This window comes from Photinus pyralis, unplaced genomic scaffold, assembly GCF_008802855.1.
Source record: "Photinus pyralis isolate 1611_PpyrPB1 unplaced genomic scaffold, Ppyr1.3 Ppyr1.4_LG9, whole genome shotgun sequence".
NCBI classification, from domain to species: Eukaryota; Metazoa; Arthropoda; class Insecta; order Coleoptera; family Lampyridae; genus Photinus; species Photinus pyralis.
The window spans coordinates 6,697,341-6,719,356 of record NW_022170878.1 but is presented as its reverse complement, the minus strand read 5'-3'; the positions used below and the strand labels follow the sequence as shown (position 1 = coordinate 6,719,356).

The 22,016-nt window shown below is 36.6% G+C and overlaps 2 protein-coding genes across 2 annotated transcripts; one reads left to right on the top strand and one right to left on the bottom strand.

Annotated features, from left to right (window-relative positions):
* Positions 1 to 1,316: 1,316 nt before the first annotated feature.
* Positions 1,317 to 2,325, top strand: LOC116180903. Its single transcript, XM_031501083.1, has 4 exons — positions 1,317 to 1,476; positions 1,524 to 1,679; positions 1,724 to 1,885; positions 1,934 to 2,325. Exons 1-4 carry the CDS (start codon positions 1,435 to 1,437, stop codon positions 2,102 to 2,104), a joined length of 531 nt encoding a protein of 176 aa, XP_031356943.1. The 5' UTR covers positions 1,317 to 1,434; the 3' UTR covers positions 2,105 to 2,325.
* Positions 2,326 to 20,763: 18,438 nt separating this feature from the next.
* On the bottom strand, positions 20,764 to 21,743 carry LOC116180379. The gene is made up of 4 exons (XM_031500346.1): positions 21,610 to 21,743; positions 21,406 to 21,561; positions 21,200 to 21,361; positions 20,764 to 21,151 (listed from the first exon to the last, which is right to left on the bottom strand). The coding sequence occupies exons 1-4, from the start codon at positions 21,649 to 21,651 to the stop codon at positions 20,981 to 20,983; spliced, it is 531 nt and encodes a 176-aa protein (XP_031356206.1). The 5' UTR covers positions 21,652 to 21,743; the 3' UTR covers positions 20,764 to 20,980.
* Positions 21,744 to 22,016: the final 273 nt, after the last annotated feature.

Below are 22,016 nucleotides of genomic sequence, written 5' to 3'. Positions count from 1 at the left end.
AGTTACGCTATTCATTATTAGGTACCAGCACAGTCTAACGAAAAAAACTTTGTCCTTTACAATGGGTACTTCTCTTTTTACGAAATCCCAGCCTTAACCAAAGATCATACTACACTAGATAGACAGCGCTGTATAAATTTTAGACTCTCATAATTTGTCCCGCCACATAAGTCGACTGCGTCCTCCAGCGGCTATGTTTTTATGAGAATAGTACAAACTACCTGGCGGGGTAAGAAGACGCGCGAAATGGCAAAGCACAGTTATTTTTAGAACAAAGGGCTATTGTATGGGATATCGGTGTCATTCTTAAGCGCAACCTTGTGTGGGTGTTATAGATGTTTTATCTGGTTACCTTACTGTACATTAAAATTCCGAATATTCACATCTTGTTTTAAATTAAATTTTTTATCGTAACACAACGAAGTTGAGGTAAAGCTTATGTGCTCGTGTTTCTGTCTGGCCGTCCGTCCGTTCCATCGAGATCTCGGCCCTTGGGCCACCTAGAGACTTCGGGTTTTCGCTAATTGATAGCCGTTATGGTCTATATTTGCCCATTTCGATCAGTTTCATATTTTCCATATTTTGCGCAGACTGCGCAATGCCAACTTTCATATTTATGGAGATATTTCTTTGAAATTTTAACCACAGACGCTTCTAGTTCCGACTCACTTTAGCTGGATACAATTTTATTATGTAGGAGGCTAAGCGGGATATCTCGTTTATCCCAATCAAAAAATGCTTAATTACAACAAATCTTAAGTATCGTAGATACGTGAAACCATTGAATTTATAATAGTTATAAATTCAATGGTGAAACTAAACGTTTTCAGAAATTATGCTAAGAAAAAAGACGCTTTTGCAATTATTAATTTAATCCGAAAATCTGGAAAATGTATTGGTTAGCGCTGGTTAAAAAAAAGCAAAAGGAATATTGTGTACAACCTTTCAAATTATTTCTTTCATTGTAACGTCCTGTCTGTAATAGAATCTACCTTGTCTTGAATGACGCCCACGTACAAATGTAATTTTATCCCATAATGATAGTGAAGAGTGTTCAGTAGGTCGTGTCTTGTGTTTAGACAATAATCACTCTTTGTATTTATGATATGATTCGAACTCGTACGAAGACGGCTTCGGATGAATCAGTTACGTTCTTAACTTTGAAAGCCCCCTATAAATATTTTTATGGAACTACTTAAAGTCTTAAACCCGAAACAACTCTTGCATATACGCTGGCTATCTAGTGTAGTATGATCTTTGCCTTAACTTGTTTTATTAGACCTTGTAACAAAGAGGAGGGAGCAGAGCAAAACAGATGACCAGATTTATAAATGGTTAATCTGTTACAGATAGCGACTGTCGTGGCAATTAAATTCGAATCAAAAATGAATTAGACTATTTCACATGATGTTCAGTGATTGAATCATTATAAAAATGCTGTTGCTACTCGCACTACTCGCGCAAGTGAACGCGTTTGTATGGGAAACTGCTTTTAAAATCACCACTAACTAGACTTCTTTAAGCAAAATGCGTACGATGTTCTTCATGAACGTATGGAAGTCGAATATTACGATCCTACCCTTTTGAATGTTTCCTGCACTAACTACAAGTATAACCGAACAACGCGTACGTTTATTTTGACGGCAACGTTGAAGACTGATGTAACTGAAGGAGATCTCGTAAGAATTGACTTACCCTACTTGCTGTACTAAGTAATTTTTAGCTAATGGTAACGGGTTACAAATGGCTGAGTAATCGTTATCGCCTGGACATTCTCCAATTCAACTTGACAATCAAAGATGCAATTCGCTTCAAGTACTTTGATGTAAATCGCATGCTGAATTCCTGCACGACACCTCGCCTCGAATGGCCTCTCATTAAAGGGGTAAGTTCTAATTAGACACGCCCACCCTTCTTTTAACCATCGATGTAGGTGAAATATACATTAAGGGATTGGGTGCCTGATAGTACTAAGTTTCCTCCGGGCATGCCAGAAGGAAGGTGGAAAATAGGGATGCGATCTGTTACGGCCTACGGGAAACACATCCTAACTACTAACTGGTATTGCGCCGTGAAATACAAGCTTAAAATGGAATGGAAGTAATGCGATAACCAAATAATTTGCGTTGAAACTATTTACGATACTTTAAACACTAGTAGGATAGTAAATTGTGGTATTGTAATGTTGGTGATAGTAAAACACAAAGTTTGTAACGACCCTTTCCTACACCTGTGCACACACCACTCACATAAAGCTCTCACACGTCCGTACGAGGTCATATAGTTTGATATTCGTGTGTGTAAATAAAGTTAGTTTACCCACCAGTGTATAATTTCGGTACCATACATAACCCAATAACAGTGGCACACAACGGGGGACTGTGTTTTTCAAGACGCCGCCAACAAGAGCAAGATCAAAGATGCCCGAAGGAAACCCACCAAGTGCATTCACAATTGAAATGCTCCTTCGAACTCTCATCGACCCGAAGACCACCAACGGAAGGTCATTCTCCACCTGGACGAAGCCATGACCCTCCTCGAACTAGCGTTCGGACCACTAAAGCCATCCGAACATGAAAAAACGGACCCTCTTAGAAAAAAAAGCGTGCAATCCTCGCACTCTATAACGGTTTATTTTCTTCGTTACAATACTTATTGAAAGATCCTCGTAACAGTCGTAACCTTGGAGGAGATAACTCAATCTATCGTTGTAATTTTAACCACGCAATTTGCCGCGCCGTGGTTATCGGTTGTCGGCCTTCGTCTTTTTCTTTCGTTTGTGAAAGCTTTAGCTGATTGTATTTCGCTGGAAAAACAGTCGAGACGTTGGTGAAAACGCATGGAATTTTAATTGCCGCCATCCACATTCTATTAATCTTTGGCAATTGAATTTATTTCATTGGGAGATTCCGCCGTATTGAACGGATTCACCTTTACTATTATATTATAGAGAGGGTATAATCGTGTTTTTACATCTTCTTCGTAAGTGCTCCATTTGCATTTAATGTACTTTAAGTGTATCTTTCTTTAGGTTTTGGCTGATATTTGACATATTGTAATTTCCATCAACGATTGTTGCATTTATCTATAATCAGCCCTCTTATTTAAGGAGGTTTGGTTTATCAACGAAGAGCGTCATCTTTGATTTTCTTTTAGAATGCATAATTTCGACAAGGTTAAATGTAATTAGGTCCGTCTTAGGACCACGCCTTTAAGGAAGAAATTTGCGCCCCTATTTCGAGGCAATTAGTCTACTAATTAGTTTAATAATTTACTAAGGGGCACATTACATCTTTCCCCTGTAAACGGTATGCTTAAGTACCCACCCGAGCGCTTTCTTTACAAGTTAAAGGGATAGCAATTCCTTTCACCATATCAAGCGATTAGAAACCCTCGAACAAGTCTTTATTAACGTTTTTGTTGCACAACTTTATTTGTTAAAACAATTAATTCATTGCTGCGAAACCGTCAACATCGACATTGTTCTTATTAGAAAAACTGGTTTACTAAGAAAGAAAAATAATTGGCAATGTAGAACGTAAGCAATCGAGAGCAATTTAATAAACGATCTTAAATTATTGCAAATAGTACACTAGATCTGAAATGTAAACGTTTAAATTCAACTCAATTTTTAGGGGATCAACTCGTGGTCGGAAAAATTATCAATTTCAAAACAGATTTCCGCGGAGCTAAAATTAATAAATGACAATTCAAACAAATATAGTAATTACAATTCGATTATATCGAAAACCAATATGTAATGTAATAAAACGTTATATCAAAGAGTCGTCACCTTGGAACTCTGGTCGTAATGGCCGTATTAATTAAAAAGGCGCTTTTCTGCCTTATTCTGTAACAGATAAAAACCTTAACATGAAACAAGGGAGATAGTTAATAGCGTGTATAACGCGGACGCTGAGGAAAAGGCAGGGAGCTATAACTATGCCTTGTGCAGAACACACACCGCTAACCGTTCAGCTCCAACTCCATTACGCTTAAGCCATGACATATTTTCAAAAAGCGGGGGGGGGGGCATGCGCAATCCAATTTTTGTATTTGTTAAGATATTTAAATGAATCTATGCCATTTGCTTATACGCTCAATTGCACCAATTGAATTAGAGCTAGCGCAGTCACTGTTAGTCATGATACATTTTCAAAAAGGTTGTAGGGGTTAACTTCACGTTTTCAAAAGTTACGTTTTTAACATGTTTTTTTGCACTACCTTGTACCTTTCACCATGCGCTCAAATGCGCCGTAACCAGACATGTTTGCGCCTTTTCGGACCCCTTTGCAATATACACTGTGTCCAAGATATACACATCCGAAACTATCCAAGATGTGACGATGGTCAAATTAGGGAAAAATTGCGCAATTAAAGAGCTATTATGATGCTTTAAAGATAACCAGGTTGTCATTACTTCCGCACCCGCGCACAACGTCCTAATTGTGCGAAAATACCTATCGGACACATTTTTCATTTTGCAGGAACTTTCTTTGTAAAGTTGATGATGATTTCTCTGAAACGAATCAATAGAATTTAAAAAGCAAAGCAAATTAGTAATCAGGATTAAATTGGCTTTCAAATAATGTGCCATTTGCCATAGGATTCCATTTAAAATTTTAGGGATTAAGCTCCCTACGTAGAGGGGCGAAGACTTGGATTCGTAATTTGTATTCCAAAAGTTGTCCCCCTCGAATACAAAATCTACGTGCTCGAGGATTTTTCTAAATTTCTAAATTTAACACCCTAAAAGCCCTCTGTATACTTCTCGTTGGGTCACTCTGTATATTAAGAAATAAAAAAAGATGCTACTTGATTCGTAAGAAGCACTTTAATGTTGGGCAAACAATAGTCATTACTTGTCTCTATTGGAAATGCATGATTTGGAACGATAAAAAATATCATTTTGTATGCACTTCAGGCATTACTCGATATCTAACCCTCGGGCGACTCATAATCCCTTGGGTCGGAGGTCCTGGGGCCCTGTCGCCCTTGGCATAAATGTCGCCTTAATGCCCTTGATGCATAAATAACTATTATAGTACAATATAATTTTATAGTATAAAATTGGTGGGAGTTTGTAGAAGACAGATAATAGTATTTTACATTATTAGCCAAGTAAGTGAGTTTTTACTGGCGATAGGAGAAGTTGACTGGCGAGCCGTCAGGCGAGCCTGTCATCTCCTAGAACAGTGCTAAAAGAAATTGAATTTAAATGAAAAAAAGAGCCCAGGCGAGGTCTAATGGAACTACCCCTTGTGGCAAGTAAAAGAATTTGTTTTCTGCGCCAGTACAAAGATTTCAAGGAAAAAGATTTGTGCCAATTTGTTGAAAACTATCAAAACTGATGGAAAGCGGTTGGTTTATTATTAATAGTGGTAACAATAATTATAGCAAAAAATATGTTACAGACAAATAATTGTGCATGCTGGAAATGAGAAAGGATTCATACCTGGTGCAAATTTAATATTTGCATCAAAAACTTCAAGTCCGTTTTTCCCCCTTTCCTTTGTGCGATACAACCCATTTTCCGATAGCTGATTAATCGTTTGTGTGATTTCAAAGTCGATTCGATAGGCCCCGAATCGTGAAGCGTGTGGCCCTGTGATTCCTTAGTACACTCTTGTATACCCCCACGTGGCTTATGGGCTTTGATCCCGAATAGCCTATAAAAAAAAATAAAACTTCAAGTGGTGATTATCACGGAGAAATGAACCAGACGAATTTCTTACATTGGTTTTAAAATCAATTGCTTCCAAATTTAAGTGAACCGTCTGTCATTAGTTTCCAGAATTAAACCAGAAAAAACATATTTTGTTGACCAATTAGCGGAACAATATGGTCATAAAGTGTTGCGCCTTCCACCCTACCATTGTATTTTTAACCGTATAGAGTTAATATGGGGTATAACAAAAACTTATTATAATAAACATATTGCTAGAGATGGGAGAACAGAGGCTGATTGTTTAAATATGTGGCAAGAAGCAGTTAATGTCGTGACACCAGATATGTGGAAAAATTCAATCAAACACACTGAAGGTGAAATAATGAAATGGTATGAAAGAGAAAAATTGTTAGATATGCAAGATATACTGCCAATTATAATAAATTTAGGGGAAGACAGTGACACAGAAGATTCTTGTTAATTTGCAAATTAAGTAATTTGTATTTATTTAATTGTAAGATTATAAAATAATTACATAAAAGTGACTTATTACTGCAAAATTGTAAGCAATTGATAATCCCCTGGCTTTGATGGTGAAGTATGACATGTAAATTGTGAAGCCTTTAAACCATGTAGAAAAGATAATTAATGAATTTATCGAAATTGCTGTCGTCATGGTCGCAATCGCGACGTCAGATATGACGTCATTACTAACGACCGCAACGAGCCCACGGCGCTCGCCTATCGTGCCTGGGTTAGCGTGAGCGTTCTATTTTTATAACCTTACATTCTTGACAGGAGACATTTCTAGAGACATTTAACTGTCAGACACTGATTGTTCGAACACGCATGCGTTACAAATTTTTCGTTTTCGTTATGGAGAAAATATAATTACGTGTTTCAGAACGTAACCTTGTGGTGGACATTACACTATGGATGTTCTACATCCACAAACTGGTAAGTATATTATGCTGATTCCTGAATGTTAAAAATTATTTGTTAAGGAAAATTCTGCTTTAACACAATTTTCTTTATTGTAGATCTTAGATTTGCAACTAGTTTGCTGCAAAGTGCTTTACCAGGGAATGCGAATGAGACTCGTATAAATGGTAATGCAACGATTGATGAAAATGAGAATGCACGTTAGTTTTGAATGAAGAAGGAAATTGTTTTCGAAGCAGCATTCCCACAAGAAATTCTGGGGAGGTGTTCATTATCATCGTATTAAGTATGGCGGCAACATTTATGATAGAAATTCAAAAGTCGTCTTCAATATTTTATTAACAAGAAGCAATATCTTGTGTAAAGCGAAGAAGTATGTGTCAATAATTGGTACTGGTTCTAATTGTTTGTAGTATTGCCCTTTTGTTCCCATCCTGTACTGTGCATTCCATACCTCTAATATGTGTGCTTTAATACACACCATGACATCTCTTTTAGGAATATGATAGCTAAGACTAATATCTCTACTGTTTGCTGCCTCTTTAGCACGAAGGTAAGCAATTTCGTTACCTTCAATTCCTGCATGCGCTTTTATCCAAGCTATGATAACATTTTTTTCTTGCTTGCGCGCTTGGAAATAAAGTTCAAAAATATTCTTAAGGAGGTGGTTATTATTTCGGTAGAAATCAAAATTTTTCAATTTCTTAATAGCGCTTAAACTGTCAGTAAGTATTATAAGTCGATTGTACCTTAAGCTGAGGACGTATTTTAACGCTTCTACTATTGCAATCAATTCTGCCGAATAAATGGAAGTGTATTTAGAGAGTTTTGAACTAAATCTAAGCTTGTAGTCACTATGATATACTGCGTATCCAACATTGTCATCATTCTTTGATCCATCTGTAAAAATTAAATGGAAATTTGGGTACTGCATCTTAACATCAGCTAGGAAAGCGTATTGTCTAAATGGTAGTGGCAGCCTGCTATAGTCTGGGAAAGCGAAAGTATCTACGGTTAGATTATATATATCAAACTGGTAAGGGTAACCGCTATTTCTTTCAGATGACTCAACTACTTTCCTGTATTCTATAGTATCACAATAACTTTGTACTATTGTGGGAGTAGCTTTATTTTTCCAATATGAACTTGTTAAATGTAGAATAAAGAGTTCGTGCAATCTATTGTATATAGGTGATCTTCTTTCATACAAGCGTAACACCAAACTATTGCTTAATAGTTCCCTCCGCCTACTAAGCTGCATAATACCGCTTTCGGCATACAGAATATCAATTGGTGTACTTATAAAAAGTCCCAAACAAACACGTATACATTTATTTTGTAACACTTCCAATTTTTTTAGATGACAGTTATTGGCCGCGCCGTAGAACGTAGCGGCGTAGTCAAGAATAGATTGTATGTAAGATTTATAAACCATCACTGCAATGTCTGGCGATGAACCCCACTTGTTACGTGAAATTGCTTGTAACACGTTTAGTACATTTTCTGTTTTGCTCAAAAGATGATTAATTTGGCACTTCCAATTCAACTTTTTGTCAAGCCAAACCCCTAGAAAACAGATATGATCCCTAAGAGGAAATTTAATATTGCCTAATATAATTTCTGAAGGTAACTGAGTTCTTTTCCTGGTAAATGTGCATATCCCAGATTTTGTTTGGGATATATTTATATTGTTTCTAAACGCCCATTCAGAAAACTGGGTGAATGCAACATCAAGATGTTTATACTTAGGTATTCAGGTGCTTTTTATCTTCTGTATATACGCAAATATCATCTGCGTATTGTAAAATCTTTATAATTGGGCTAAATATTTGTTCGAGGTCAGCTACGTACAAAAAATATAAAGAAGAGGTGATAAGATACTCCCTTGTGGTAAACCCAATGATGTTTTTCGGGGCCCAATTAGACCTTCGTTTGTTTTTACATACACATTTCTGTCAATATACAGGGTGTTTTTTTGGGAGCTTTAGTTAAAAGTTTCTGGGAAAGTAAAATAGGTAGGTTTTTGAAAATTTGTACTTAGGAGTTACTCTGAAGGCCGAATCGATGTAAAATATTTTTAAAATGGCCGCACTTCCGGCACTTCCGGAAACACCGGAAGTAGATAGTAACTTCGTTATTTTAAATGGCAACCCCTATTTTTTATTGGATTTTTGGATTCTACGTGGTTGTTAAGTTAGTTTGACTTTAAGAAAAAAAATGGCGGATGCAGATGGTACCTTGATAATTGATTAGTTGAAAACGGTTGTAGTCATGGCAACCTATTTTTATCAGTGCATAGAGAATGAATAGGGCTTTCTTTTAGTGCACTTAAAAAAAGGTTAAGTTGCGACGACCACCCCTATGGAGGTCCAAACTTATGAAACTTCAAAGTCTATAAACTCAGTTTTTTTTTAATGGAATGATCCTGTTCTTACTATTGCATGAGATAGAAAATCGAAATTGGCATATTTTGATATTACATGTTCCTATAGCTATCTTTAACAGTTTCTGACTTATTCCCATTTTATTGAATTGACACTATTTTTTGCGAATTTTCGTTTTAGTAGTCGGCCATGATTCTATAACAATAAATTTTAAACAAATCTAGTGACACTAATCCATCACCCACTGTTATAGGTTAACATAAGTTTTTCAAAAATCGAAAAATGACTCGCAGTGGTTTCACCTATTTTGGAATTTAATTGTTATTTATGGTGAAATGGGCAGAATGGCGGCGCGTGCTTTCCGTACATTCACTCAAAAACTGGAACGAAATTGTATGAATTTTGGAAATTTTGTACCCCTAATGCACTACAAACCGTTGAAGCACAAGTGATACAAAGCTCACTAGAGAATATTTAAGAAAATGAATTGAATTGCAAATGCAAGATTAACATATTAAATTCAATGCAAAATATAAAAAACTTCGTTGAAACATTTTTGGTATGGAATTGTTGCTAGAACAGATATCACATTACCTCTCTTAATTTCCAAACTTGTTTAAGAAATTCAGTTGAACGACTCTGTTTAGATTTTTCAAAAATTTTCCGTCCTATATCCTTAATAAATGAGTTATTTATTAATGAATTATTTATACTAGAACTAGAATCAATGGTATTAAAGAATCCATTCCTTGATTTGTTTAAAATTCGATTGTTATAAAATCATGGCCAACTACTAAAAAGAAAATGCGAAAAAAATGGCATCAATTCCGAGATCAATTCAATGGAATGGGAATAAATCAGAAACGGTTAAAGATAGCTATAGGAACATGTATAGTCAAAATATGCCAATTTCGATTCTCTATCTCATGCAATATTAAGAACATGGTCATTCCATTTAAAAAAACTGAGTTTTTAGACTTTAAAGTTTCTTAAATTTGGATCTCCATAGGTGCGGTTGTACGCAACTTAACTTTGTTTTAAGTGCACTAAAAGAAAGCCCTATTCATTCTCTATTCACTGATAAAAATAGGTTGCCATGACTACAACCGTTTTCAAGTAATTAATTATCAAGGTACCATCTGCATCCGCCATTTTTTTTCTTAAAGTCAAAATAACTTAAAAACCATAAATGGTAGATATCGACATATGGGTATCAAAAGAACTGAAATTTCACATAGAATCCAAAAATGCAATAAAAAATAGGGGTTGCCATTTAAAATAACGAAGTTACTATCTACTTCCGGTGTTTCCAGAAGTGCGGCCATTTTGAAAATATTTTTTACATCGATTCGGCCTTCAGAGTAACTCCTAAGTACAAATTTTCAAAAACCTACCTATTTTACTTTCCCAGAAACTTTTAACTAAAGCTCCCAAAAAAACACCCTGTATAGGTTGATGATATTTCTGATGAATTTGTCCTGGAGTCCAAAATTCCTTAGTTTATTCTTTAATAATGGGAGTTGGATACCATCATACGCTTTGCTTACATCTAAAAATAGAGCTGAAACCGAATTCCCTTTTGAAAAAGCTATCATTATATCAATAACCAATTGAGCAATGCTATCGGTTGTGGCCCTACCACGCCTAAAGCCATTTTGAGAATCGGGTAGTAACTTTCTAAGTTCTGCATACCACTCTAAACGCCTCTTAATTAGTTTTTCAAAAAGTTTCAGAATGCATGATGCTAGTGATATAGGGCGATAGGAATCAACTTTCCCTGTAGCTTTATTGCCTTTTAAGATTGGCTGAACAATATAATTTTTAAACATATCAGGATACCTTCCATCTAACCAAAAGGTGTTAAAGTATTTCAGTAAGTTTGATTGCATTATTTCTGGCAACTGAAGAATTTCGATGTAATGAATGCTGTCTAACCCAGGATTGGAATATAAATTTAATGAGTTCATTGCATTTTCCATTTCTTTCCTTGTGAACGGTTTAAGTAGGAAGTGGTTGCTATCTGGATCAATGTTATAATCGATTTTATTATTGACAAAAGTGGGAGTAAGTAACATTAAAAAATCCTGAACCCAAGGTTCTTTATTCATTCTTGTGTAATTGCACTCCCTTCTATTTTTTAATTTGCCTATTTCTTTCCATACATTTGAGATTGGAACACTTTTATTTAAATTTTGAACATATCGTCTCCAATTGGCACTTTTAGTTTGCTTAATGATGCGTTTAGTTTTAGCATCTGACTGCTTGAGTAGCAGATAATTGTTTAAATTTGGATTTGCTTTATAGTTCATTAACTTAGTTTTCCTTTCGAGAACCGCTAACTGACATTCATTGTTCCACCAAGTCTTATTAGATTTTTTGGTGGTATTGCTTTTAACTCTCGGTATTGCAGTATTGCTTGCCGATACTATTAAATTGATAAAAGAATTGAAGTCCGTACATTCATTGTTACGAGTATTAAGGTGCTCTTGGTATTTGCTCCAGTTAGCTTTCTTAACATTCCAGATCTTATGAGTAAAATATATTGCTTTGGGAGGCTCTACATTAGTTTCAAAATTGATAACCAAATGGTCAGATCCTAATGGTTCATTTGTAACAGACCAATTAAATAAATCCCAAATTTCTGGAGTACAGACAGTAATATCTACCGCAACCTTAGGACTGTTGGGTGGTATAATAAGGGTAGCTGACCCATCATTTAATATAACTAAGTTACTTTCATGAATGGCATCTAGCAAATAATTACCTTTGTTATCAATCCTATCACAACCCCAAGCAGAATGATGAGCATTTACGTCCCCGGCCATTATAAATGGTCTGGGAAGAATTGAAAATATTTCTGACCAGTCATCGGATGATAATACCATTTGCGGTTTACAATAGATTGAGATGAGGTTAGTGATGGTTTTATTTAAATGGATATTCACTGAGACGATTTCGGTGTCACGGATTGGACTAACAATAGGATACTCTTGATATTTAATGTTCGCCTTGACAATAATCGCTACCCCACCATAACCATCGTCCCTATCCTTACGTACAGTATTATACCTAGGGAAGTTAACATATTTTCCTGGTTTAAACCAGGTTTCACAAATAAAAGCTACATCAATACTCTGATTGTTTAAATAATGTTCTAGTTGATCTCTGTTTGCAATTGCTGACCTAGCATTCCACTGCATAAATTTCATGTTGAATTTGTATTGAATTTAGATTTAATTGTTAATAGTAGTTTCTCTAAATCATCTTGACTAATACTATTCTGATCGCTTTTATTTTCTTCAAAAAATTTGTAAATTATGCCCATCAAAACATTAAAATTGTTTGGTTCGTTAGTATTTTCTTTGTTTATGTTATGGTACCTAGGTGGGTAAGGATTTTTTGGTACGGGTAGTTGTTGGGGATTGAAACTAAACTGATTCAGAATTTCTTTATGTTCTTCTTTCCATGATGGCAAAGGTGATATTGTTTTCCGTTTTTTAGTACCTGATTGTGAAAGGGAAGGGAAATTATGTTGATTTAATATAAACTTTCTATTATCTATGATTCTATCTTGCGGTTTCGTTCTAATGGTATCCTGGTTTGAGCTAGATTTTAAAACCGTAGAATAATTATTGTCTCTCACAATTCTTGATGCGTCCTTGTATGATACATTTTTGTGCGCCATAACTTCCTTAATCTGTTTTTGCGCACTAAACTCATCACATTTACTAAGCTCTGTCGCTAAATGATTACCTCCGCAGTGAAGGCATACTGAAATTTCGTCTGTGCAATCTTTTACCTCATGACCCTCTTGAGTACATTTGCTACATCTCACAACGCTTTTACAATTACGACCAATGTGCCCAAACCGTTGGCAACGATAACAAATTACCACTTTTTGTACATATGGAACAACCGGGCATACTACTTTATGTATATAAACATAACAAGGTAACAGTTGGCCCCGAAAAGTGACAATTAAGGACTGCGTTGGGACAAAAACAGTCTTATCTTTATCTTTGGGTCTGGTCATACGCTTTATATTATTTATTTCATACGACCAGTTATCTGGAAATTCCATAACATCTTTTAAGTACTCTTCATCTAAATTTGTATCGACATTCCTTATTACCGCTTTTCTATATAATAGAAAATGAGGAATATATGCGATAAAGTTATTATCATTTAGTATACCAGAATCGAGCAATTTATTTGCAGAATAGAAATATTTGAAGGTTACTCTAATTTTATTTCTACCGATGGAATTAATTTCGACCACCTGATCATCCAAATCTTTATGATGTAAATGAATTAACTTACCTATTGCCATTGGATGTGTGTTTTTTGTGTTGTCCTTATTTTCTATATATACCTGATACGGGCCAGAATCCTTATCCGAATACCGGCTCCGTTAACTTAGCACCACCATTTCAGATTTTGGACTAAAGACAGATTGCGCTAGAATCTCTATGGCTAGCGCCAGCTAGCGCCACTTTGAGTTCAGCTAGCGCCATTATAGATTTTGCAGAAAAGCCCTTGATTTTCGGGGGGTGCTATGTTAACGCTAGCACCACCATTGCGTCCGATCATTTCCAAAAGCAAGCGCTGTGTTCGTCAGACCTAGCGCCAGCTAGCGCCACAAATTTTAGAGCTAGCGCCACCCCCCAATAGTGAGGGGAGCAATTTTTCCTAGCACCACCATTTTGTCTTTTCATGTAAAATTTTGACGTTTTGTGTTCTGCTGACCTAGCGCCAGCTAGCGCCACTTTGAGTTCAGCTAGCGCCATTATAGATTTTACAAAAAAGCCTTTGACTTTCGGGGGGTGCTATATTAACGCTAGCACCACCATTGCGTCCGATCATTTCCAAAAGCAAGCGCTGTGTTCGTCAGAGCTAGCGCCAGCTAGCGCCACAAATTTTAGAGCTAGCGCCACCCCCCAATAGTGCGGGGGGCATTTTTTCCTAGCACCACCATTTTGTTTTTTCGGGTAAAATTTGGACGTTTTTCGTTCTGCTGACCTAGCGCCAGCTAGCGCCACAAATTTTAGAGCTGCCATCACCTTCCAATAGTGTGGGGGGAGGGGGCACCGCCATTTTGTCTTTTCGGGTAAAAATTTGATGTTTTCTGTTCTTGTAGACCTAGCGCTCAAGTTAACCTAGCGCAATTAGGTATAAATCCTAGCGAGTTTATAATTTTGCGGTGTCTGTCCGTCTGTCCGTTAGCAGGATATCTTGATAACGATAACGAATTGACCGTTTACGATGAAATTCTGTAGATGGATTCTTTATCAAATTTGTAGATCGGTTTTCGTGAATTGGCAATGTAGACCAAAAAATAAAGTAGGCACTTTTGACATCTCTGTGAGTTATGGACCGAATTGTATGAAATTCAATATGTGTATAGCTTTAGCCATATAAAACGCAATTTCAAAAGTTGAGCCTAATCGATCAACATTCACAGTGCTCTTTTCGCATCTCGACCATTTACAAACCGGATTGAAAACTTTCTTATTTATGGAAGCATTTAAAAGAAATTTGATACATAGCCACTTGGAATAAAAACAAATTTAACGCCAGTTTCAAAATCTGGTTTTGTGCATGATGTGTGGTGCCAATTTTCTTATTTATGGAAGCAATTAAATGAAATTTCATACATATACACTTTAAATAAAAGCAAAACTAACACCAAGTTCAAAATTTGGTTTTGCACATGCTGTAGCCTTACCCAGGAGCTCGTTTTCTATATTTATTTACACGTCGATGCGAAAAGGGCACTGTAAATGTTGATAGATTAGGCTCAATTTTTGGAATTGCGTGTTATATAGCTTAAGCTATTCGAATATTGAATTTTATGCAATTCGGTTCAAAACTCACGCAGATGTCAAAAGGGCCTTAATTATTTTTTGGAATACATTACCAATTCACGAACTTCGATCTACAAATTTGATAAAGAATCCAACTACAACATTTCATCGTAATCGGTCCATTCGTTATCGAACTATTGTGCTAACGGACAGACACCGCATCTGGGATGGTCAAACTCTTTACCTTTTTTAAACCCGAATGTGCAAATCTGTCCCTGTCCCTAATAATCAAATTATTTCAATTTGAAATCCTTTACTTTTGGGATTGATCGTTCTGTTTAAAGTAAAAAGTTCCAATAAAAATACTCAAATTTGTATATAAAGTAGCAAGATTGTAACCCTTCATTTCGAATTAAACTGACGGTGAGGTATGCAGGTAAGGTACAAACTTACTTAAATCCTTTATGAATGCGCAAAAGTTGTAAATTATTTGTCACATCAAGGGTTTACAGGCGCGTCAATTGTGTGAATGTTGGTAAATCTGTATTGTTAAAAAAACACCTTTAGATAGTAGTCGACGTGACGTACATAGGTATATAATTTGTCGAGAGTAAATACACGAGAGCTTGATTTTTAATCGCATAATTTTATTTTTACACGAAAGTTTTGTTGCAACGGAAAAAACTCGAAATCAAAAGTGTGATAAAATCACGACAGTTTTAGCTGGAGCGATTTTATTAATATTATCCTTTTGATCGAGAGGTTTTTCCAGGAGGCAACAAAATTTGAGTGAATTAAAAATAAAATTATCCTTATTATTTACGTATTCCTACACGCATTTTTATCGCTGTAAAAAGCTACCTAGCATTTAATCAGGTAAAAAATCATCTGATTGGTTAGAATTTGAAACAATCACCTAGCTGATTGGTCGTATATTAATGGAGTGTATTAATCATATAAAATACATATGCCTTATTTGCACCATAAAAATTAGTTAGCTACGGAAATTACACATAAGTATATAAGAACTGCTTCTTTGTTTTTTAGCAGAATTAACAAATATGCTGATTGATTTAACGACTTTATATAGGTTATGAGTAGGTACGTTCGTTGAAATTGTCAAATTTTGCACTGCGCTGTGTTCTAAACGATTTAGCTCGCAATACTGTGGTAGTGAAATTAATACTGTGACTTACAAAAAGAATTGTTTAGTAAGTAGAGCACAAAACAAAAAAATTTCACAAGAAACAGTACCTAATATGGAAATTTTAAAATTAAAAATTCATAATATAGTACGGTGCAATTAGTCGACAAAACGGCTTAACCTAAACATCAAAAGTAAAAGTTTCCCATTAACTGCAAATTGTTCTATACAGTCCACATATTGTTTGGTAAAAAGTTACACCAGTTGGTAAATTAGTAGTTTTTGGTGTTTTTCTTAAATATTTAGAAAACTATGGGGTTTGGCGAGAAAAGTACCATATCCAAACTAATCTACATTAAATTGTGAATAAAAATGGTCTGTGTATAATCTTGCTCAAGTCAACGATTCCAGAGTTACGGAGGGTGTAAAAGTAGGCATTTTTCGTATTTTTTCGATTTTCTGGAAAAATGAAATCATGTTTGAAGTAAAGAACACTGAAGATCTGGCTTGTTTTCGTTACCAGTGTTACTTGCAAGCTATTTCAAAGCATCCTATACATTCACTGTTCAAGTTGGCTGCGCTTCTCCCCACTTCAGCAGCTACCAGGTAGAACATTCATTTAGAACTTACCATCAGGTGCAGCAGTGGCTGCATGAGAAGAAGAACCCGATGAAGTGGGAATGCAAGATTGTCGAACACCTGAGAGCAATAACAACACATCCTGCAACTCCCCAGGAATTACTGTCCCTAATAGTGGAAGTCTCTTGAAAAAATGGCCCCCCTTGAGAAGGTGGTAAGGTTATGGTTCCTTCAAGGACTTATCAGTAACATACCACTGGTCACTAAAGCGCAATTTGTTTTAACCGGTTTTAACAAAAAAAAATAGTTTCCTTAGTGATAATCTCATATTTTTTCCAAAAGAATCTAAAAAAAAAGATGAAAAATTTCTACTGTTACACCCTCCGTAACTCTGGAATGGATCAATTTAGCAAGATTATATATGAGGCCATTTTTGTTCGCAATTTACTGTAGATTATTTATTTTATTTCGCGCTAAATAGTATAGTTTTTTTTAATATTTAAGAAAAACTTGTCACAACTATTAATTTTCCAACATTTGCTTTTATTCAAAGTGGCTATGTGTCAAATTTCATTTAAATCCTCCATAAATAAGAAAGTTGGCACTGCGCATGCGCAAAATCAAATTTTGAAACTAGCGTTATATTTGCTGTTATTCCAAGTGGTTATGTATCAAATTTCATTTAAATCCTTCATAAATAAAAAAGTTTGCTATTCGGTTTATAAATGGTCGAAATGCGAAAAGAGCATTGTCAATGTTGATCGATTAGGCTCAATTTTTGGAATTGCGTTTTATATGGCTAAAGCTATACGCATATTGAATTTCATGCTATTCGGTTCATAACTCACGGAGATGTCAAAAGGGCCTTCCTTATTTTTTGGGTTACATTGCCAGTTCACGAACTCCGATCTACAAATTTGATAAAAAATCTCGTAAAGAATCCACCTACAAAATTTTATCGTAATCGCTCCATTCGTTATCAAGATATCGTGCTAACGGACGGACAGACGGACAGACACCGCAAAATTATAAACTCGCTAGGAGCTCGTTAATAAATGATAATTTTCTTCCATGGGGATCGTGGTCCCCATTACACTGACTGGCCACGTTACCTGCACGTTGTATGGCAATATTTAAATTTGTCGTAAGTAAGTGGTAGCTCGGGGTTCCCCAGTAATATTGGTAATGCGTTTTCCCAGGTATTCCACAAAATTTTTGAGCTTCTCTACACCAAGGTCCCAATGTCTCTACTGCGAAAGGTATAAAAATATGGTTCTGTTCTATAATAATTGAACTGTATTTCCTTATTTTAATACTTTCCGCAGATTCAGCTACCACACCACTCGTTTTACTAGAAAATTAATCCAAAATATTTCAGTGGTGCCAAGTCATAAAGCTAGGAAAAACTGTCCCAGACTACTTGGGTGTGGCGCCTACTCTTAAGATTTTGACTCTATCTGGGAGATGTCAGCAAAACACAAAATAGCAAAATTGTACACGAAAAAACAAACCGGTGGTATTATAAAAAAAAGGACCCCCACAATGTTGGGGATTGGGCGACAGCTCTGCGCTACGTTTAAAGAACACACCGCAGCGCTTGCTTTTGGTAGTCATCGAACACAATGGTGGTGTTAGAGGCTAATAAACCACCCCCAAAAATTAAAGGCTTTTTGCAAAATTTATAATTGCGCTAGGTTAACTTGAGCGCTAGGTCTACAGAACAGAAAACATCAAATTTTTACCCGAAAAGACAAAATGGTGGTGCCCCCTCCCCCCACACTATTGGAGGGTGATGACAGCTCTAAAATTTGTGGCGCTAGCTGGCGCTAGGTCAGCAAAACACAAAACGTCAAAATTTTACCCGAAAAAACAAAATGGTGGTTCTAGGAAAAATTGCCCCCTGCACTATTGGGGGGTGGCGCTAGCTTTAAAATTTGTGGCGCTAGCTGGCGCTAGGTCTGACGAACACAGCGCTTGCTTTTGGAAGTGATCGGACGCAATGGTGGTGCTAGCGTTAACATAGCACCCCCCGAAAGTCAAGGGCTTTTTTGCAAAATCTATAATGGCGCTAGCTGAACTCAAAGTGGCGCTAGCTGGCGCTAGGTCAGCAGAACACAAAACGTCAAAATTTTACATGAAAAGACAAAATGGTGGTGCTAGGAAAAATTGCTCCCCTCACTATTGGGGGGTGGCGCTAGCTCTAAAATTTGTGGCGCAAGCTGGCGCTAGGTCTGACGAACACAGCGCTTGCTTTTGGAAATGATCGGACGAAATGGTGGTGCTGGCGTTAACATAGCACCCCCCGAAAGTCAAGGGCTTTTCTGAAAAATCTATAATAGCGCTAGCTGAACTCAAAGTGGCGCTAGCTGGCGCTAGCCATAGAGATTCTAGCGCAATCTGTCTTTAGTCAAAAATTTGAAATGGTGGTGCTAAGTTAACGGAGCCCCGAATACCTCAATTTTTCTAATTCTTGCATACGTTGCAATTGTGTGCGATTACGTATTGCGCCATCGTCCATATCTACGTCTTACAACCATGGTATAAAAATATCTCCAGCAGGCCTTTTATTGCAACCATTTGTCGATTGAGAGCCAATCATGGCAGATTCCCTTCACATCTACATAAAATAAAATTAGCAGACACTCCAATATGTTTGTGTGGTAGTGAAGGTTCAATGCAACACCTTATGTTGGAGTGTAGCAATCACTCGACTTTTAGAAATGAATTCTACACAAATCTACAAAAATGTAATGTCACTTTCCCTACAACATTGTTTCTTCTTTTAGAATCCAAAAATATTTCGATATATTTATACATATACCAGTTTCTACAACAAAATAAAATTGAAATTTGAAATGTAATAGAAATCTTACTTATAAACTAGGCTGGCTTATTGGTACTGCCAAAGCCAAAAACACAAAAAAAAAAATAAAATAAAATAATTGGTACTGAAAAATAAAAAAATATTTACTAAGTTAATGTGACTTTTGAATTCATAATCCACCCCACTTTGTATCCTTTACGCATTACGATCTCCTCAACGGCGTCCATGTTGGAAAATTGTTCACTCACACGTGACGTCACAACGTACTCAAAAGCGTTCCACTTAAGGTTTCGCCCACAACGCCTCTAAGCTAGTGGAACGACAAAACCGCGGTCGCGGTCGTGATCGTTACGGGCGTTAAGTGGAACGTACCCAACGTATTGTCACGTCATATTCGATTGAAATCTTATAAAATACACTTTTATAGCTATTTATATACCAAGTCCATAAACTGAGTCTTTATGGACGAGCCGTTTATTAAGCCGAACGAGCTTGCGGGCGAGGCACAAATAAACAAGGCGAATCCCCATAAAAGGTTTTAAGGTCTCGTCATAGTTTGGCGAGCAATCTTTGTGATCAAATCACTATTAGATAAGTTTAAGAACAAATTAACGTAGTAGTCGTTATAGTGGTTTTTATCTCGTTACGTAACACACTTCAAGTACATTAAATGCAAATGGCTCACTTGCGAAGAAAAAGAAAAAACACCTTCTCTATATCGGAGAAAAGGTGAATCCGTCCGGAATCTCCCAATTAAATGAAATCAATTCCTAAAGATGAATAAAATATGGATGGCGGCAATTAAAATTCCATGCGTTTTCAACAACGCCTCAGCTGTTTTTCAAACTAAATACACTCTGTTACAGCTCTCACAAACGAAAGAAAAATACGAAGGTCGACAACCGATAACCAAGGAGCGGCAAATTGCGTGGTTAAAATTACAACGATAGATTGAGTTTGAGCATTGTAATGAAGAAAACAGTGTGCGAGAATTGCACGTTTTTGAAAGATGAAGAGGGTCGTGTTTTCATGTTCGTCTTGTTCGGATGGCTTTTGAGGTCCGAACGCCAGTTCGAGTAGGGTCATGGCTTCGACCAGGTGGAAAAGGTCTTTTTCACCCCTTGGCACGATGTCGCGGCGTCCATTTCAAACAACACTGCGAGTTTTTTCGTTTGTGTCCGTACATTGCTTGCTACGTGGTAATCGGATCGATAAATGCTTGGGCGTCCTTCGTACGGTGGAAGCTGGTGGTAAATTTTGCCGGTGGTGGTCTTCTGGTCGGTGAGAGTTCGAAGGAGTATTTCCATTGTGACTTGGTGGGTTTTCTTCGGGCATCCTTGATCTTGCTCTTGTTATTGACGGAGCCTTGAAAAACACAGTCCCCCGTTATGGGCCACTGTTGCTGGATACGGGTACATAAATATTACACTGGTGGGCAAACTAACTTTATTTATTTACACACACGAATATCAAACTATATGACCGCGTACGGAGGCGTGAAGGTGTTATGTGGGTGGCGTGTGCACTTACTGTAGATACAAACTTTGTGTTTTACTATTACTAACATTAAAACACCACAACTTGCTATCCTACTAGTATTTAAAGTGTAAATAGGAATATTATGTGGTTATCGCATTACTTCCATTCCATTTTAAGCTTGTATTTCAGGGCACAGTACCAGTTAATAGACATGATGTGTATCCCGTTGAACGAAAAAATTCGCATCCCTATTTTCCACCTTCCCTCTGGCATGCCCGGAGGAAACTTAGAACTGTCAGGCACCCAATCCCTTAATGTATGTTTAACCTACATCGATGGTTACAAGACTTGTGGGCGTGTCTAATTGAATCTTACCCCTTTAATGACAGGCCATTCGATGCGAGGTGTCGTACAGGATTGCATCATGCGATCTATATCAAAGTACTTGAAGCGAATTGCATCTTTGAGTGTCAAGTTGAATTGAAGGATGTCCAGGCGATAACGATTACTCAGCCATTTGTAACCCGTTATCAAAACCTAAAAATTACTTAGTATAGCACGTAGGGTAAGTCAGTTCTTACGAGATCTCCTTCAGTTGCATCAAATTTCAACGTTGCCGTCAAAATAAACGTACGCGTTGTTCGGTTATACTTGTAGTTAGTGCAGGAAACGTTCAAAATGGTGGGATCGTAATATTCGACTTCCATACGTTCTGGAAAAACATCGTACGCATTTTGCTTAAAAAAAGTCCAGTTAGTGGTGATTTTAAAGGCAGTTACCCTTACAAACGCGTTCACTTGCGCGAGTAGTGCGAGTAGCAGCAGCATTTTTTTTTAATGATTCAATCACTGTAGGTACATCATTGTACATTTGTATAGGTAATTCATTTTTGATTCGAATTTAATTGCTGCGACAGACGCTATCTGTAACAGATTAACCATTTTCAAGTCTGGTCATCTGTTTATGATGTCATTCAATAAAATTATCTAACAGTTTGGAAATCCTTTAAGACAGGTCTAATAAAATATTACTGATCACTAATCTATTAGATAAAGTCATGGAGTTCCTAAAAATATGGAGTGTAATAATTAAATCCTCCCCACCACCATATATGAGTCTCTGGAGACAATGTCAAACTTCGGTAGAGACATATCGCTATGGGGTCCATTAGTGTACAAGACTTAGACCATAT

Coding starts and splice junctions, on each gene's coding strand:
- LOC116180379 (XM_031500346.1), bottom strand. CDS start 21,651: ATGCTGCTGCTACTCGCACTACTCGCGCAAGTGAACGCGTTT. Junction 21,562..21,609: donor TCGCGCAAGTGAACGCGTTT/GTAAGGGTAACT, acceptor ACTTTTTTTAAG/CAAAATGCGTACGATGTTTT. Junction 21,362..21,405: donor ATGCAACTGAAGGAGATCTC/GTAAGAACTGAC, acceptor AGTAATTTTTAG/GTTTTGATAACGGGTTACAA.
- LOC116180903 (XM_031501083.1), top strand. CDS start 1,435: ATGCTGTTGCTACTCGCACTACTCGCGCAAGTGAACGCGTTT. Junction 1,477..1,523: donor TCGCGCAAGTGAACGCGTTT/GTATGGGAAACT, acceptor GACTTCTTTAAG/CAAAATGCGTACGATGTTCT. Junction 1,886..1,933: donor AATGGCCTCTCATTAAAGGG/GTAAGTTCTAAT, acceptor CCATCGATGTAG/GTGAAATATACATTAAGGGA.